This window comes from Pseudochaenichthys georgianus, chromosome 19, assembly GCF_902827115.2.
Source record: "Pseudochaenichthys georgianus chromosome 19, fPseGeo1.2, whole genome shotgun sequence".
NCBI classification, from domain to species: domain Eukaryota; kingdom Metazoa; phylum Chordata; class Actinopteri; order Perciformes; family Channichthyidae; genus Pseudochaenichthys; species Pseudochaenichthys georgianus.
Window position 1 is genome coordinate 9,310,624 of NC_047521.1, and position 20,107 is coordinate 9,330,730.

At 40.9% G+C, this 20,107-nt stretch overlaps 1 protein-coding gene across 1 annotated transcript in view; it reads left to right on the forward strand.

Annotated features, from left to right (window-relative positions):
• The window catches only part of myo1d (myosin 1D), a 126,520-nt gene that overhangs the window by 89,981 nt on the left and 16,432 nt on the right, over nucleotides 1-20,107 (forward strand). Inside the window, exon 23 of the mRNA XM_034107571.2 lies at nucleotides 8,369-8,523. Within this exon, the coding sequence (XP_033963462.1) occupies nucleotides 8,369-8,523 (155 nt within the window). The remainder of the gene's footprint in view (nucleotides 1-8,368; nucleotides 8,524-20,107) is intronic.

Here is a 20,107-nt window from a genome sequence, read left to right on the forward strand (position 1 = left end):
CCCAGGAGACAGCGTTGTCATGGATACCGAGCGGCAGGGCAGATCAGCTGATGTCTGGTGTCGTTCAGGCATGTGCACAAATCGCTCTCCTTCATGTGCGCTCTTTTCCTCCCCTGTTTCCCTGTTTGTGATCCCTTCGGCTCTCCATTTCCTCGCACTCTTTCTCGCCTCGTGGGCTGGTTCTTTTCATTCATCCGTTGATCCCTTTCACTTCAGCCTGGTTTTGCAGCACCTACAAACCCCACAATGCAGTGTGGTTGTATAGACTTTGTTTATAAAGACAATATTATGTCATTCAGGCATATGCTACAACAATGTAGGTGTCTGTTGTCTGTCTGTAATAAACAGTCAAATAATGCAAAACATAACAAGATCACAGAGATAACATGGTGAGGCATAATCCTGTTAATAAATTCATACAGAGGCAGGAGGGACAATATTTATAGGGCTGCAACAAAAATGTCTTCATTATCGATCAATGTGCAGATTATTTTTCTCGATTAATAGATTAAAGGGCTCAATTATGCTCATTTTCATGTTTGTATTTGTATTGTGTGCCTCTCCTGTGACATGTTTCCATGCTTTAAAAAGGCACAAAAACCTATATAACACACTACAGGAAAGGGGAAACCCCTAAAAGCATAATAGGTCATTTTTTAATCACTTTGGTCATTACAATGTTCATCCCAGTTTCTCAAGTGCTCAAGTAATGTCTTTAAATGTTGTTTTGTCCGTCGTACAGCGAAATATATCTAATGAAATTAAAACATCGAAATGCAGGACATATTCATATTTTAGTGGCCCTTTTTTAATCAAATTAGTTTCAAGAGTAATCGATGGCTGCAGCTCTGCAGTTGACTCGTAAACATCCCTTGCTGATGACCTCATAGCCTTACAACATGAATAGCTACAGACACTGAAGCTTATTTTCTTATTTTAATTTAATGAAAGAGCTCCCACCCTTTGTACTTGCTGCTTTTATCTTTACAGTACTGTTGGGATGTGTTATATAACCAATAAGCTCTTCCCATAGTAAGTATGCACTGGGAGAACCTGCCATTTAAATGATGTCTTCAGAGCACTTCACTAAAACAATGTGGTCCAGTCCGCACATTGACAACTCACTTCGCTCATAAGTGCTTTCACCAAAACACACCCACAGGTGTTGCTGTTTGGGAACATGACATTTATTAATGCAAACGAGACATTAGCAAACTATTTAGTGAAGTCCTCCTGTGTAACACAAACTTGTCCCTTTGTAATAGCCCCCGTTAGCCATTCAGTGTGATTCAAAGAAAGAGCTAGGATAGGATATGCATAGTATTTCCAGATTTTTCATAAATATTTTGAAGTGTAAAAGACTCGTAAATCTGAAAACATGTTGCTTTACAATTTTAGAGCATATGACACTTTTTGTCTTAAGAGCCGTGATTTAAGGAGGGAAAACTCTCCCCAAATGTTTTTAAACTAAATAAAGTGCACTAAAGTAATAGGTTGCTAACATACTGTATGGAGTATACGGATCACGGATGATGTAAAGTAAATTAACCATACAACCTGAGTCATACAACCTCCTTTCCATCATGTAGACCTTGAAAGATAAGAAGAGATAAAAGATCAAAACATGAATTTCCTAAATGACAATGATCCAAATCTAATCTACTCATCCAAAGAATAAACAAATAAAATCATTGAGGCTTCTTTCCTGATATCTATTAGTATCTCTAAAAGCCCTTTATAAACTATATTAGGCAAGGCAAGGCAATTTTATTTATATAGCACTTTTCAGCACGTGGCAATTCAAAGTGCTTTACAGATTAAAAGCAAACGACATTTAAGAACAAATACAGCACAAATACATTATTAAAAAGGCATTTAAAAACAGGCATAATAAGCAAAGGTAATGAAATAAATAAAATAAATAAACACAGCAGGTACAGAATACATGACTGAAAAGGCATACTGTAGTGTGAGTATGGGCAGCTCAATTAAAAGCAGTGGCAAATAGGTGCGTTTTTAGTCGGGATTTAAAAGTAGGAAGTGTTTCGGCGGACGTGCATGATTTAAGCAGTTTGTTCCAAATTGTTGAGGCATAATAACTAAAAGCTGCTTTTCCATGTTTAGTGGTTATTCTCGGAACAGAGAGCAGACCCGACCCAGAAGACCTGAGACTCCTGGATGCTTCATAGTGATGGAGTAGGTCGTCTATATACCTCGTTCCTAAGCCATTTAGTGATTTAAAAACTAGCAGTAGTATTTTAAAATCAATTCTTTGGCAGACTGGAAGCCAGTGTAATGATCTCAGAACTGGAGTGATGTGATCCACTTTTCTAGTGTCAGTGAGTACTCGAGCAGCAGTGTTCTGAATCAGCTGCAGCTTTCTGATAGATTTTTTAGTGAGCCCTGTGAATACACTATTGCAGTAGTCGAGTCTACTGAAAATAAAAGCATGTACAAGTTTTTCTAAATCCTGTTGCTACATTAGTTTTTTAATCCTTGATATATTCTTCAGGTGGTAGTATGCATACCTAATAACTGTTGTAATGTGACTGTTAAAATTCAGGTCTGAGTCCATCACTAGACCCAGATTTCTTGCTTTGTGAGTTACTTTGTAGTCTGCCGACTGAAGCTATGTGATTACTTTTAATCGGTCCTTCTTTGCTCCAACAACAATTATCTCAGTTTTTTGTTTGTTTAATTGGAGAAAGTTCTGAGTCATCCAGTCAGTGATGTGCTCAATGCACTTGCTCAGTGTTCTAATCGGAGAATAGTCTCCCGGTGTAATTTTTAAATAAATCGGGGTGCCGTCTGCATAGATGTGATAGCTTAGATCGCTCTTTTTAATAATTTCAGCCAGAGGTAGCATATAAATATTAAAAAGCAAAGGTCCTAAGATGGAGCCTTGAGGAACCCCGCATGACATATTTATCAGGGTTGGTTTGTAATTGCCTATTGAGACAAAGTTTGTTCAGTCCTTCAAGTAGGAGCTAAACCAGTTTAGAGCTGTTGCTGAAACTGCCACCCAGTTTTCAAGACGGTCTAACAATATGTTGTGATTAACAGTATCAAAGGCAGCGCTGAGATCTAATAATACTAACACTGATATTCTGCCACTGTCTGTGTTCAAATGGATGTCATTTAATACCTTAACAATTGAAGTCTCAGTGCTGTGATTAGGTCGAAAGCCCGACTGAAACACATCAAAACCGTCGAAATTACTCAACTGTTGAAAAACTGCTTTTTCAATCAATTTGCTTAAAAAGGGAAGGTTTGATATTGGCCTGTAATTATTCATTATGGTTTTGTCTAGGTTATGCTTTTTTAGGAGCGGTTTAATTATTGCAGTTTTCAGGGCCTGTGGAAATACACCTGATTGAAGAGACTTGTTTACTATGTGTAGTATATCTGAGGCCAAGCAATGAAAAACTGTTTTGAAATATCCTGTCGGGATGATGTGGAGGCTACAGGAGGAGGATTTCAGATGTTGGATAATATCTTCCAGGTCTTTAGCATTTATCAGACGGAATTGTGACATGGTGTCTGAATTGGCTTTAGGTGAACATCGGGACAGTACATTTGCTGTACCTGATGCAGAGGCACTGACTGCCTGTCTAATTTGCATGATTTTGTCAGTGAAGAAGGAGGCAAAGTCATTGCAGGCCCTGGTGGATAGAAATTCTGAGGCTATCGACACTGGGGGGTTTGTTAGTCTGTTGACGGTAGCAAACAAGACACGCGAGTTGTTTTTATTTTTGCTAATGCTAATGATGTCAGAGAAGAAAGACTGTCGTGCCTTTTTTATTTCCTGATTATAGAAACCGAGTTTCTCTTTATATATTTCCAAGTGAACCTGGAGATTTGTTTTTCTCCACCTGCGTTCAGCTTTTCTGCACTCAGTTTTTGCTGTTCTCACAGTCATGGCTTTTCTCCATGGAGATATTTTCTTGCCAGATACTTCCTTTATTTTAATGGGAGCGATGGTATCCATGACATTTGTTATTTTAGAATTAAAATGATCAACTAGCTCATTTACTGAGAAGTTAGCATGGGCAATTGAGGGAGTAAAAATCTGGGAAAACATTTCCTCTGCATTCCTCTTTCTTAACAGTTGTATGGACGGTAATAGAGTTCTCAAAGAAAACACAGGAATGGTCGGAGAGCACTACATCAGTCACCACAAGCTTAGAGATGTTCAGACCCTTTGATACAATTAAGTCCAGGGTGTGCCCCCTGAGTCAGTCCAAAATTGTCGATAACACAAAACAGTTCTTTAGCCCCTCTGTCCTCAGGGTTGTCAACATGGATATTAAAATCGCCAACAATGATTAAACGGTCAAAGTCAATACACACTATAGACAACAACTCGGTAAAATCATCAAAAAAGCTTGCACAGTATTTGGGTGGTCTGTAGATGTTTAGGAAAAGAGCTTGAGAGGAGCATTTCAACTGAAGGGCCACATATTCAAAAGAAGCAAAGTTTCCATACTGTACATAGTCTGCTTGCATTGAAATAAGTCATTAAACAAAATAGCTACTCCACCCCCTTTCTTATGCAGTCTTGCCTGACTCATAGAATTAAAGTTGGGAGGAGTTGATTCTATAAGAACAGCTGTGCTGTTGTTTTGGTCTAACCAAGTTTCAGTTAAAAACATAAAATCCAGGTTGTGTTTGGTGATAAAATCATTGATTAAAAATGATTTACCTGCTAAAGACCTGACATTTAATAAAGCCAGTTTGAGTGTGTTTGACATACCACCACTCTGACTGTTAACGACAGACCGTGGAGCACGTGCAATCACTACACAATTTGATACATTACATACATTCAGACGAATGCCCTTGGATCCTCTGTTCTCAGTCCGAGTCGCCAGCCTGTGTAAGCAGGCCACAACACAAATAGGACACTGCACTGGTATAGAAGCCTCTGGTCGTTGGGTGGCACCAGAAAGCGAGACGGCAGGCGAGGAAACAGTGGCCTTGGATGACACTGCCGGAGAGGGGGGTGTGTCAACGTGGCGGTGGAAAAGTCAGGGAGAGGTCTGAACAGCGTGATGCATGTTAGCCACTAGCATGCGGCTACCAAGCCTGCTGGGGTGGATTCCATCAGTGCCGAAGAGGGCGGGTCGGTCCCAAAATAGATTGAAATTGTCAATAAAACCAATGTTAAAACATTTCAAATCTGTTGGCGGTAATCCCAATCTGTGATCTTTGATGCGTCACGTCATTTCAAAAGGTGAAGCTGCCCCTAACCAAGCCAATGTATTCTAGGTAAACCCTGTGGTCTATAAACTGTCAGTCCATCACTACAGTAGTAATGTACTAAATTCTAATGTGATGTACACAATTAGCTTGTTTGCCCGCCCAACAGCAAATAACCCAAAGATATTATGTTTAACAGGAGGCAAAGAAAAGCAAAACAATTTTACAATAAAATGTTCCACCGAAAAAAGGCCTCAAATTTGATATAGTATCGAAAAACACATATTGGCACCAAGATGTCCTATTACCCATGTTGCTCAGAGTTGCATGCAATAGGGCTGCAAGATCCCTATTACCTCAGTGTAGGAGCCTTTAGTTATCAACACAAATTACCCCTAATAAGGTGGGCTGCAGTAATGAAAAGTGTCTTCCTGAAGTTTTCGCATATTGTGGTTCGGATAGACGCTTGAGCAGATGGCCTGGCAGATAAATGCCTCCAACACGTCTCATACTCAGATTAAAACTGATTTGGTGAAACAAGACCAAAAATTAGACAAGGAAACGCATCTGAATGTATCATTACCCAACTAATTAACGCTGACTGTGGTTCCAATAAATTAAGCCTTTAATATAAATGTAAATGTGATCGGCTCCATGTAATTAACTGCGGGTGGTTTGCTAGACAGAGAGGCATGGCTTTAGGCTTTAATTCATGATGATTGCGTGAAGTGTTTGTTTCCGAAGTCACATGCTTCACGTCGGAGCTAAATCAGCTAGCTTGTTGTTTAGCCGCAGGAAGCATCCTGTCCTCCCCTGATGGAGGAATTTGTCTCAGCTTTGCAGTCTGCTGAGTGGATATTAATGCACCTGACTGGCTGCCCTGCGGCTGTTTCCTCAACATGCCTTGGCTTAGAAAGACAAATTTAAGAGAGAAATAAATGGCTGGAAATCTAAGGCAGGGGATGATAAAAGACATGGAGGAAAGCTAGGGGAAAAGGAAACGAGATAATAGTATAACAGGGAAAGGAATGGGGGTTTAATGAGCTCCACTTTCTCGTGAGATGCGTTTACCTGTGAGGATATTGGTTTCTTCCTGTTGTGTTTGAAGACCTGTAAAGCTAAACAATCCAACCGCAAAACTGGGATTCCCCTCTGAGCCCGGCTGCTTTCCATTCGTACGTCATTTGGGGGTCTGAGTGGGAAAATTCGATTGGACCTTTGGGATTCTGATCAATACATCTTTACTGCAAGTGCTGATTTAAGCCTTGAGTGGGAGACACCGACAGACACCAGATACTGAGAACACCTCAGCAGTCTTTGCTTCGGTACAGTTTTTACAAGAGCTTCAAAAGCGCTTAACACAAAACGGTATACTGAGACTTAATGTAGCATGCAAATTAGAAACAAATGCATCCTTAAGTAGGTAATCCATGATACCTTAAGTGAAGTTATTGTTAGATTTGAATATTGTATGAGATCTATGTTGTTTTGTTTGTGATTATGCCCCTAGTGAATGGCCCAGTGCTGTCAACCAATCTTATATCTAAATATATCTATATTACTTTAAAACGAGGTACGCAATGGTCCTTTTTTTAAAGGATGTACTAAAACAACATGAACTTATACATAATGCACACATCAATAATATTTGTACAATTCAATATTTACTGTTGATATCAAACTGTAAAGTCTTACTTACTTATACTTGCCTATTTTAAGTTGAAATGTATCTGTATCCATTATAAAACAAACAAAATATTTGGCTATATTTAATATGGAAAATTAAGCCTATTGATTTTATTTCCGGATCCTGAATGAGACCGCCGCCAGAGCGCGTCTCCACGGTCTCCCCGTTACCTGCAGAAGGAAGCCATGCACGCATTGCAGCCCCGCTCTCTTTAACTCCAGGGGACTTTATGCCGCTTTCCTCCGTGGTGCAGTGCTGATTGTTTCACCACAGAGGAAAGCACTTCACAAATTGCAGTACCCATAAGGAGCTGTACAAATGCCGCAGTTTTTGCGTGGCTGTGTCTTTAGTTGAAAGCCCAGTGGCGATCTGCTCATCTCTCATCGAAATAATATGCTACAAAGCGGCGGACTGGCCATCTGTGTGTTGAACTTTCCTGTCGGCTCCCAGACCGTAGTCGAGGAGGGAAGAAGCAACAAGCTCCATATTCAATAACCCACTTTAGCTTAAATGACTGGAGAGAGGCGGGCTCTTCTTGGGAGGCCGTTGCATTTATTTAGTTGTTCTTCTGTTTCACTAAATACATCACAGACCTCTGTTTTTCTGCTGCCTCGTTTCACTTCCAGAAACAAACAAACGTTCCCTCACTGTCGCTCTACCATCCACAAACACACATGCACAAGCCACACCCCCCTCTCTCTCTCTCTCTTAAAGGGACAGCGATCTCATCTCACTCTGCATGACCTTAATATCATAACATGTGTGTTCTGGAGAATCACAGAACGGACGATCGTCCTTATTATTATGCCGTTTAAACCAATTATTTAAATTAGTTCGTTAAATTCGGCGTCATGTAGGCTAAGTTGCGCTGACAGGTCCACACACTGCTTCCCCGCAGGGAGGCTCCCCCGCCCTCCTGTTGATAATTCACAATGGTCGGCACGCTGATAGCAATTATTTTTTTTTTAATGGTTGCAGACCCCTAGCTTATGGTAATAAAACGGTAAACCGCAGTTTACATTAATTAACTTTAGCTTAAAAGCCTTTATGGAAAATGTAAGAATTCATAAACAATGTCCATCAAGTTTAACATAACCACACTGTTTGGATGTCGCATTTCTTTTGAAAAGAAAATGACTATCAGTACCTTTTCATCATGAAGGTTTTTCTTCTCAAACTAAAACGAGATGCGCTGAATACTGAAGTTCAGGTTCTCCCTTTAGTCCCAGAGGTTAAATGTGATGAATTATAGCCTGGTTCTTCCTCCCCAGTGAATTCACGTCCTCTGGGGTGCGCTAACTTTAATTCCATGATGTGCATCTGCGTCTGTATATGCTCTTCATTTGTGTTTATAGTACAGATGGTTATGTGATCTGTTTCTCGACACACATCGCTGCCTTCTCACATGTTTGTGTTCCTCTGTACAGTATGTACATGTTCATCTGTGTTTAATTGTGTGTCCTCTGCCTCTCTTTGTCCCAGGTGACTGGGGTGAGCGTGTCCCCTGGGAAGGACCAGCTGGTGGTGTTCCACACTAAGGACAGCAGGGACCTGGTGGTGTGCCTGCAGGGCATGGTGCCCTCCAATGAGAGCCGCATCGGGGAGCTGGTTGGCACCCTACTTAGCCACTTCAAGAGGTAAGTGCCGGGGCAGCAAAGAGCAACAAGCGGTTAAAGGAGCTACATTGGTAGTTTATCTAGATATTTGTAACTGCTGAAATGATGCTCAAGGTCTTAAATAGCTGGTTAAAGTTGAGGTTAACACAACCTTTTGTTTTTCTTGTTTTTGCTCTGATAACCACTTTGACTTAGTAATCATTTTATTTCTCAACTTAAACCAATGCGCTGTATTTAGTTCAGCCTCCAGCAGTATTGCAGATCAAAGGTAGCCTAAAATGACAATTACTTATTTCTGAAGGTAACGGCGCTAGGGATTAAGATAAGATAATAATTATTGATCCCAATTTGGGAAATGTTTGCGTTGCAGCAGCATATTACACATATTACATTATACAGTATATCGCTAATTGACTGAATGATTTTCTTTTCTTTTTTTTCTACATCGCTATTAGGGCACTTTAAACTACATTGCTATAATAAACAATATGTTATTTAGCTCTCCAGAATTATTTAGAGATGGTTGACGTGAAATGGTATGTCCGCGAACCTTCTCTTTTCTATAATTCTAACATCACGCATCTCCATTATCTCGCCTTTTGCAGCAGGATTATGAGTCAGATGTAGTGCACGTCACAGATGTCCTCACTTGATTTCTAACATTCAAACCAAGCTTGAGAGTCTCTTAAGGACAGGTGTCAGGGACCAAGCAGTAAGACAACAGGACACAGGAATGGTTTAAATAAACTAGGGTTTTTATTTACCCAAAAATCCATAAAACATCATATAATAGCAAGGCCTATAAAAGAGGTCAACAGAAAATACCTCAAAGAAACATAACAGGTGTTAACTCAACAAAACGGACCTCCTACAATGAAAAACTAAGGAACCTATATAGTGGCTTGGCCAAACCAAGTTGAACCCAAGGGATAATTAATAGTCACATCATACAAAGGACACTGACAAAACCCAAATCCCCCCTTTGACATGGAAGCAGGTGGTTTGTCCCAATCTGTCCCAATTGGCTCCTTGCAGTATTTATGAGTCCTCAGCGCTGGGCCACACCTTTTGCTGAACCAGGAAGTAACCTCCCCCAATGGACATGGTAACATTTAGAGCAAATGTGTGGTGTTAATTGGCATGTTTTATTGTAGCTGCACTGGAGAAAAACTACTGAAGATGAGGCTGCAGTGTAGTTGATTTACCCTGTGTGGCTGTGGCCATCACAACAGGACATTGTGAAGACTACTGGTCATCCTCACTTCACTCTTTTTTGTACATTTTACTAAATTAACCACTCGTCAAGTAAACATTTAAGCTTTTGTTTATGTTATAAAATGAATAGCTGTCACGTGTTATTAATTGTGTAGCATTACAATATTCAGCCAATGTTAACAAGCACTCCATCCCTGTCATTACAAGCTCCTTACACATGGTTAAGTATCACGTCAGAAATGGAGGAAAAACGAAAATACTGCTGAAATGTTAGAAAACCCTCACATCAGGAGGCATTTACATTACATTACATGTCACTTGTTAGACGCTTTTATCCAAAGCGACTTACATACTCAATACTCAATCATTTAAAAGCTATGGGGCTGGCTGATGTATTGTAGAGAACTGCATCGGTCCTTCAGGGTCATGTTTGTTGGCAGACATGTCCTGTGTGGAGGTCAGACAAGTCTAGAATTTTTTTTTTCCATTTACTGCATAGAGAACATCTGCAAGTCCAACCTTTTGTCCCTTGTTTAGCCCAGAGCACTTTGTTTTAATCATTGGAATGTATTGGTCATTCAATCAATCTCTACTGCTAGAAATAGCTTCATGTTGTTGGGATTTCTCCTCATTGCCCTCTTGGTTTGTTCTGTGAGCAATACAAGATTTTATTTAGGTCTGTCTAGTGTATTAGTTGGTGCAAAATGTGTTTGCACCAAGCAGGAATCACCATAGTTGAATATCAAAATCAATGCTTAAGCAGGTTCCTCTAATGACTGATAGATGCTCTGATTACCAGGGGTGACTAATGTTCATTTGAAATAGTCATTTGACAGTAAAGACAGTAAGTTGGGGCAAAGAGGCTATTTCCATCACTGCTTGTGGGATTCAATTACTAGATGGTGTATAGTTATGGTGTGTTGAAGTGGCTAAATCAATGACGTAGCAAATGTTTTGGGTTTTTTCCACACAAGACATTATAGTTTTTATAGCCAATTGCAATGACTTCTAATGTGGATTGTTGTTTTTTCTAGAATACAGTATATTAACAGAGGCTGTCCTTCACACATTAGCATGCTAACATGCTGATGTTGCATGCTCACCATCTTAGTACCTAGTACTACAGTGGGGCAAAAAAGTATTTAGTCAGCCACCAATTGTGCAAGTTCTCCCACTTAAAAAGATGAGAGGCCTGTAATTTTCATCCTAGGTACACTTCAACGATGAGAGATAGAATGGGGGGAAAGAATCCAGGAAATCACATTGTATGATTTTTAATGAATGAATTGGTCAATTCCTCGGTAAAATAAGTATTTGGTCACCTACAAACAAACAAGATGTCTGGCTCTCACAGACCTGTAACTTCTTCTTTAAGAGCCTCCTCTGTCCTCCACTCGTTAACTGTATTAATGGTACTTGTTTGCAGGGGGTGAGACCCATTGTCCACTCCTCGGCATTCTGGACAATGGGTCTCACCCCCTGCATGCCACGCTGGTTTCCTACCGGAGCACTTTCAGCCACAGACTGAGACCACCGATAACCACCACACAGCGCCACAGGAGGTCTTTCCTCCCAGTGGCCATCAAACTTTTTAACTCTTCACCCCTAAGTAAAGGGCACTGAGAACTTCCACACCAACACTATGTGCAATATATCAATATAATTACCATCATTGCAATTACACTCGCTGCTATACATAACTATGTGCAATATTATATTATATTATTATTATTATTAGTATTAGTATTATTATTAATAATGCTATGATAATGTGCAATTACGTAACTGCCACTACGTTTTACTTTTTGCACTACTAACTACTGAAAACTACTGAATACTGCTAATAATGATTGCATTTATTGTGTGACCATCTATGTTTCTATGTTTCATGTTGTCGGTGGATGTTTGATTGCTCTTTTTCTGCTGTGTTTATTGTGTTTGTTGTATTTTGTTACTGTTACTGTTACTCTGGCACAACAATTTCCTTCGGGATGAATAAAGTCTTATCTTATCTTATCTTATCTTGTTTGAACTCGTTATCAGTATAAAAGACACCTGTGCCCAACCTCAAACAGTCACACTCCAAACTCCACTATGGCCAAGACCAAAGAGCTGTCAAAGGACACCAGAAACAAAATTGTAGACCTGCACCAGGCTGGGAAGACTGAATATGTAATAGGTAAGCAGCTTGGTGTGAAGAAATCAACTGTGGGAGCAATTATTAGAAAATGGAAGACATACAAGACCACTGATAATCTCCCTCGATCTGGGGCTCCACGCAAGATCTCACCCCGTGGGGTCAAAATGATCACAAGAACGGTGAGCAAAAATCCCAGAACCACACGGCGGGACCTAGTCAATGACCTGCAGAGAGCTGGGCCCAAAGTAACAAAGGCTACCATCAGTAACACACTACGCCACCAGGGACTCAAATACTGCAGTGCCAGACGTGTCCCCCTGCTTAAGCCAGTACATGTCCAGGCCCGTCTGAAGTTTGCTAGAGAGCATTTAGATGATCCAGAAGAGGATTGGGAGAATGTCATATGGTCAGATGAAACCAAAATAGAACTTTTTGGTAAAAACTCAACTAGACGTGTTTGGAGGAGAAAGAATGCTGAGTTGCATCCAAAGAACACCATACCTACTGTGAAACATGGGGGTGGAAACATCATGCTTTGGGGCTGTTTTTCTGCAAAGGGACCAGGACGACTGATCCGTGTAAAGGAAAGAATGAATGGGGATGTATCCCCATTATATCGTGAGATTTGAGTGACAACCTCCTTCCATCAGCAAGGGCATTGAAGATGAAATGTGGCTGGGTCTTTCGGCATGACAATGATCCCAAACACACCGCCCGTGCAATGAAGGAGTGGCTTCGTAAGAAGCATTTCAAGGTCCTGGAGTGGCCTAGCCAGTCTCCAGATCTCAACCCCATAGAAAATCTTTGGAGGGAGTTGAAAGTCCGTGTTGCCCAGCGACAGCCCCAAAACATCACTGCTCTAGAAGAGATCTGCATGGAGGAATGGGCCAAAATACCAGCAACAGTGTGTGAAAACCTTGTGAAGACTTACAGAAAACATTCGACCTCTGTCATTGCCAACAAAGGGTATATAACAAAGTATTGAGATGAACTTTTGTTATTGACCAAATACTTATTTTCCACCATAATTTGCAAATAAATTCTTTAAAAATCAGACAATGTGATTTTCTGGATTTTTTTCTTTCTCATTCTGTCTCTCATAGTTGAGGTATACCCTGGGTATACCTAGGATGAAAATTACAGGCCTCTCATCTTTTTAAGTGGGAGAATCCACTGTATCTAGCGTGCTAAATATTTGCTAATAATTACTAAACAGAAAGTTGAATTTGGTTTTTGGTATTTAAATACAATGTTGATCAAATTGTTGTACTGGATGAAAAGTCAGGAACCGCAGTGGTAGAATGTACCCTTAGGGGATCATCAATATATATAACAGTTTGTGACAATTCATCCAACAGTTGTTTAAACTGATAATGTCACCTTCATGGTAACGTTAGAAGCAAAGACAGGGGACCACTAAAGTGAATTCATCCTCTGGGGAGCATGAAACATTTCATTGTAATCCATCTCACAGTTGTTGAGAGATACTACCCATCTTTGCCAAAATATAGATTTCTGGCTCCTATAGAACAGCAGTTTCTAAACATCCCTTTTAAAAAGAAAATATCAACAACAAAATTCGAAATGCAAAATAAGAGTTGAATTATACCAAAACAAAATCAAAGAGTAAAACACATTGTAGTCCTTTCAGATATTGTGATGACTATACATCTGCTGTGATTGCTGTTTAAGCTTTTCACTGATTATTCAATTGACTTCTCCACGATAGTCTGGCACGTATTGATTCACGTGTTCATGTTTACCTCTCTTTGTGTGTATAATTATGTGAGAGAGACAGATGGGGCGCGTGCATGCAGACAGATGTGTGTATGCGTGTGCTGCTTCACCTGTGTGTAGGGGAGTTGTGCCTCTGCTCCATCATTGCCAGTCTGTGATGCTATCTTGTTCCATGGTGGAGCCCATTTTCTCTGTAGGTGTCTGGCTTTGAAAGGCCCCCTGTAATGACCCTCCATGTGTTCCGCATGCCGACTCATCCATCACTCTACAACACCGGCAGAACAAAGAGCACATGAGCAAAAATGTGTGTGTTATCCTGATTGGTGAATGTTTGTGTGCATTGGGAGGAATTCCTGCAGGGCTCTCTGCACTCATACAACTATGTTTGTGCATCTTGAGCGTGCAGCGTCCGCGCCGCTGCAGCTCCCTGCAGATGTGGCTTTAACCTTTATCTCCCCTTCAGCATGCTGCAGAGTGCACAATATGCACAACAGGCGAGCAGGGAGAAGGGCAGCTTACAGCAGCAACAAAGCAACACGTTATCCTCCTCAAAGTGACAGTGAGGCCAACGCAGAGTGACACCGCTGCTGGGAATAAACCCTTAGCTTTGTGCAGAAACCTCACATTTCTGTGAGGCTGGATTTGTTTTTGACAGTTTCTAAATCCGTATGGCATTAATCTGTTATTTTTGTATGTTATTCTGAATTTTGAGAGTTAGACCAGGCTGTTTGAAAGCAGTAACTTATCAATACCTCAACAAGTTGCCTCATTCTGAAGTGATTCATAGATTTTGGCGACACATAGATAAGAAGATAACCTCCTTATGGACCATGACGCTTCAGTTGTCTGAAGAAATCCAGAAATACTTCTTCTTATTTTGCATAAAAGAGTGGGGGGGATTAGATTCCCATGCCTTCAGCCTCCCTCTTCCACACTCCATCCTTCCTTCTCCCCTCTCTCTCCTTTGTGCCTTTTTCCTATTTTAGACTACATCCCTTTTGTACTGATCTCAGTCTCAAGAACCCCTCGCAGCCCCCCCTCTCCTCTCTCTCAATCTTCCCCTTCTTCTCCCCTGGCTCCCCCTTCTTCATTTCTGGAGAGGAGAGGAGGCAATGAAATATTTAAGGCTGTGCTGCTGTTGAGGTCCTATATTTAGATGAGACATAGCTACTGTGTGTGTGTGTGTGTGTGTGTGTGTGTGTGTGTGTGTGTGTGTGTGTGTGTGTGTGTGTGTGTGTGTGTGTGTGTGTGTGTGTGTGTGTGTGTGTGTGTGTGTGTGTGTGTGTGTGTGTGTGTGTGTGTGTGTGTGTGTGTGTGTGTGTGTGTGTGTGTGTGTGTGTGTGTGTGTGTGTGTGTGTGTGTGTGTGTGTGTGTGTGTGTGTGTGGGTGTGTGGCAGGAGTCATTGACAGGATTGTATTAAGTGCTTTCGTCTGTGTGTGTTGGTGCATCGAGTAGCTTGATGGTTTTAAAGCTTAAATGGTTAATTGATTCATTGATGGTCAGAAAACAACAATTTTGAAGGTTGAAACATGTTGACTGTGGCAAAATAAAACTTGACGTTAAACACCTTGTTTTGAGAAATAGTACAAACCTTTTCTTTTCAGATACCAAAAAAAAAGCAAAAGCCAGAAATTGCAGATTTTTTCATTAATAGACACATTTGAGTCATTACCAAAAGCATTCAGAGGGTCAGCACCCATCTTTGATTGTGATGTCAAGATGTCCGTTCAGTTCTCTGTTGTCCCACTGGAGGGACTGTAGCTGCAGCAGAGCTCAGATAAACAATAACAGTACGGACACACAACAACAACAACAACAACAACAACAAGCTCCATATAAAGTTTTAAACAATGTCGAATATATGTTAAATACAATGGACTTTTTTCTTGGTTTCATTACCTTTTAAAGAAAATATTGGATATTAACAGAATATTAACAAATAACTACGTTGTGAGCCGTAACAATCAACAAGAGATTTATCTCCATACTTTGTGGCCTTGGAGTTGTAAAACTATGAGGAAACAGTCATGTGAGGCTATACAATATGAAGGCACAGTGGTGTAGGAGAAGGTGTAAGGTTTACTTTACTCACCTGCATGTAAGCATGCTAATAGTACATAAAGAGTTATTTTTTGAAAATTGCCTGAGATCAAAAGTCAGGGGATTGTCAAAATATTTACAATTCTTCCTGAGGGCAATATGAATGCCTCTTTAAAATGTTATGGAAATGTATCTAAATCGTATTGAGGTATTACAGCTTGGAATAAAAGGGTGGACTGATGGATACTGCCATTAAAAGTAAACCGTATAATTCTTTGGAGCATTTCTCCTTTTTGAAAATGTTGTTAATTAGAGCGTGTAGCATCTTTTTCTGATCATCAGCGTCTTTTTTCAATTGATTCCAATGAAAACATTTTGTCCCATCCGGCCGTCTTGAGGAATAGCGGCCCGCCCAGCGTCTTTATCCGGACTATCTGAAGGCGGTGAGTGTGTGACTTTTATTTGATCGTCCTCCTCCCTCACTCTATGGCTGTCAGACTGAGTGGAGAAGCTCATTCATAAAAAGTGTGAGTGCAAGAATGTTCTGGGTGGTGCACACAGTGAAAAAACACTGTCAAGCAAATATATAGTAGCACAAACAGATGATCAAATCCAAGGGGGTGATGATGCTTGTCTGTCTCAATAAAGCAATGTTGTGGAAATATCGTTGTCATAGAAACATTAAAAAAGGTCTAGGAGCGCTTTTCTCATGAAACACTGGGAGGAAACGAGTCATCATTTTGCAACCCCTTACATTCATGTTGTAACCTTGTCGATCATGCCAACCCCAAGTTTGTGGACCGCTGCATTAATCGATTGGTTTTGTCTACCCTCCTGGTGCTTGAGGCCTTCAGTGAGCATATCCTCCCCTTAGCTTCCTTCCTCTTTGTAAACTGTCCACACTTGTCTCCGTGACACACAATGTACCTCCATCTTCAAGCATGGCTACATCCATTCATACTTTCTCTCTCTTACTCTTGCTAACCTCCATCACCGCCTTTTGTCCTTTCCTCCCTCCCTCCCTCCCACTCACTCCTTCTGTCCTTGTCCTTCAGCGCCCCCCTCCTCACCCTCCCTACAGTATGAGTCAGCAGGAGTGTGTGCGGTACACAGTCCTTCATTGATCTGTCAGAGTGATGCACTCATATTCTGTTGATGCCTCCTGCCCCTCTTTCCCTTAAGACCTGAGCGTTTAGCCTCCCCCTGCCCACTGCGGAAGGGATTTGGGGGAGCGCCGAGCCACACTGCTTCAGGGGATCAACAAATTGGAGGAAAAAGTGTTCATGAGTGTGTGTCAGGACTAATGTGCTACTGTAAGAGGGGGGAGGTGAGATCAGAGTGGAAGGACAATACTGTAAAACATGCAAACATTGAGAAGGACATCGAGATGTAGAAGGTGTTGTGTTTAGAAAAGGTACTCTTCAGTCAAATGTGATTTAATTGTGATTCCATAGTCACAGTAGTTGACTCACTGCAGACATGTTGGCGTCAGTATGCTCTGCTCACTATCTTCCTTTCAGTTAGTGTTTGACTAAGATGGATGTTTAGTCACATTGTCTGCGTATGTCTTCATCATCTCCTTCCAAAGATGTATTAAAGCACCAGTGTGAGCTTAACTGATGACTGAATGATCGGTTGTGACGTGTGGTATAATTACAAATGATAGAGATGATTTGGTGTTCTTTCTTCTTTCGGTCCCCCCGTGAATATGCAACAAAAAGCACAACAACTCAAATGTGTGATTCCAGTCTGCTCTCAACCGCTTAGAGATGTCCCGCCCCTGAGAGTACAATCATGTACAATAGGTTGGAGCACTAGCCAAGAGAAGCGACAGTGTTACATAGTGATGTCAGTTTGTTACGGAAGTAAAACGAGGCGTTTCAGGTTAGTGTGTGGGAGACAAACTCTCTCTGGAGGGAACTTTTATATTTGAGCCTTTGCAGACCATTTACATTCACAAAAACCTATATAACTAACTACAGGAAAAGGAAAACCCAAAAGAACACAATAGGGCCCCTTTAATTTAAAATATGTTTGCTTTGATGGGTGAAACGAATTGGAATAATTGTATTTTAGGATGGCAGGGACAACTGTGGAACCCATCATGACACATTGGTCACTTATTGATTACCTAATCCTATTTGAAAGGTGTATTGGCATCGGTCCAATGTAGTACCTGGAAATGTGGTTTAAAAAACATGTTTCTTGTGGAAAATGGTGTTAAGCATGTATTCAACAGGGGTGGCGAAGTCCATAGGTACTTGGCTTGGCAACTGGAAGGTCACCAGTTCAAGTCCCGGAAAGACCAAGTGCTACCGAGGTGTCCCTGAGCAAGGCACCGTTCCCTCCACTGCTCCCCGGGTGCCGTACATAATGGCAGCCCACTGCTCCTAACACTAGGATGGGTCAAATGCAGAGAAACCGATGAAGTCGTTGTTCTTTTCAAAAAGTTAACATCTGTTGCTGAATATTTTTTAACCACAGAGAGGTGTGAATATTTAATAACAAAAACATTTATTAAATGTGTCAAAGTGTATTTTCTGGTAATAGCTGGAGGTGGCACTAACATCATTTAAAGCAGTGGGATAAGAGGAGCATACAAAAGGGAGAAGAGAAAGCCATGCTGCCTTTGTCTTCCTCTCCAAGGTCATCTTTTCTGCTGAATCAAATGTTTCCCACTGATAGAAGTGGGCTCCTCTCTTCTCCTCTTTCCCTCCATCCCTCATTCTCTGTTTCCTCTTTCTCCATGAATCACCCTCCCCTCTGCAGCCCCCTCCCCCACTTGTTTTTCACTTTATACATTCCTCTTCTCCTCATCCTCCTCCCTCCCTCTCTCTCTGCCTCCCTCCTTTCTGGGGCGCTGCGGATGCAGTTCCCATGGCAACCATTGGATCCATGTTTGTCTGATACGAATGCGATCCATTAATAACCCTGCTGGCTGGAGATCATAGTGGTACATCTCATCCCAGACCGCAGACACAAGAACAAAAGCTAACAGTGTAGAAGAGAGATAATGTGAGAGGAATATGAAGATTAGACAGGAAGAACAGAAGAGGAAGGATGGAATGTGTGTTAGGGGAAATCAGCAACAAGCTTTTCTTAAAGCTTACTGTAGAAAGAAAGACAAAGAGCCAGATATCAGTCCTCTAAACAGGACTATACATATATTTTTGTTATTGACTGAAATGCGTTTACAGCATTAAAACCAAATTGTCTGTAGTTATTTCACATTAAAAACCTCAATTGAGGTTTTTGAATAAAGCTTCAAACGTCATATTTTGATATCAGAACCTTAAGAACTATCCTCAAACAAAACCTTCAATTTTAAATAAAGTATTATTTTGTTATTAAATCAACTTTCTTTAATGAATATAACTTGTCTCTGCATGCCTCCCTTTGCGTGGGAATCTAGAAAAAACAAAAACGTTTTGATCACAAAGAAAATTATGTTTTTGAAAGACTAAACATCAACTAGAGAATGCAATTCCTGAAGAAATTGCTAGTGGGAATGCTTTATGCTGAAAATCTGACGCTAAACTGCTATGCTGAAATGTAATGTGTAAGAAGAAAGTGAATAATTTAGATTGAAATGATACATGAACACAAGGGGCTTGAATGTGTGATGAGAGAAGAAAATAAAGTAAAAAGGCTTGGAAAAGCAGCAGAATATTTGAACTGCAAACTTTTGAACTAACTTGATGGTGAATGATCTGTCACCATGCCAACGGCATTTGATGACATCCCATAATACGCTTAGATGCGTTGATGGCTGCATCGTTACCAAAACTTTGAAGTTTTGGGCCATTTGGAGCATTTTCACTGAAGTTATGAGAAAACCGTGTTTCATGGCGGGCATTGTGTTGCCATGGCAACGGCATGTCCAGTAGATGTCTTCACGGCTGGACTGTTAGCACACATGTGAAGTTTGAGCACTTTTTGATCATTTTCATAGGAGTTATTGCGACATCGTCTTTTATGGCGAGGGATACGCATCCCTCGCCATAAAAGACGATGTCGCAATAACTCCTGAAGTCCATGGAAACGCTTCCCTGGAAATGGCATATGGAGAGATCTTAGATTTGGCGTAGAGCTGTTGAGGCATGGACCGATGATATACAAGTGAAGATTGGGGGGCGATCGGACCGTGTCCATTGGACTTACAGCAACATCGTGTTTCATGGCGAGTGATCTGTCGCCATGGCAACGGCATTTCAGGTGTTTATATTTGAGCTAACGAGGTGTGCAGAGATCACAGGTTACCATTGTTTTGAATGAGAGATAAACCTCTTACATGTGAACGTTTTGTCGAAGAACCGTAACAGATATCTGTGAAATTTCAAAATGTGAAGCATGTCAATGAAGTTGAGTATCTGAAGTGTAATTTTTGTGTACTTTCGGGTTAATAATGTGGCCTTTTTGGCAGTTTAACTAAAGGTGTGCGGCTGCTACCGTGAGGACATATCAGCCTGAAA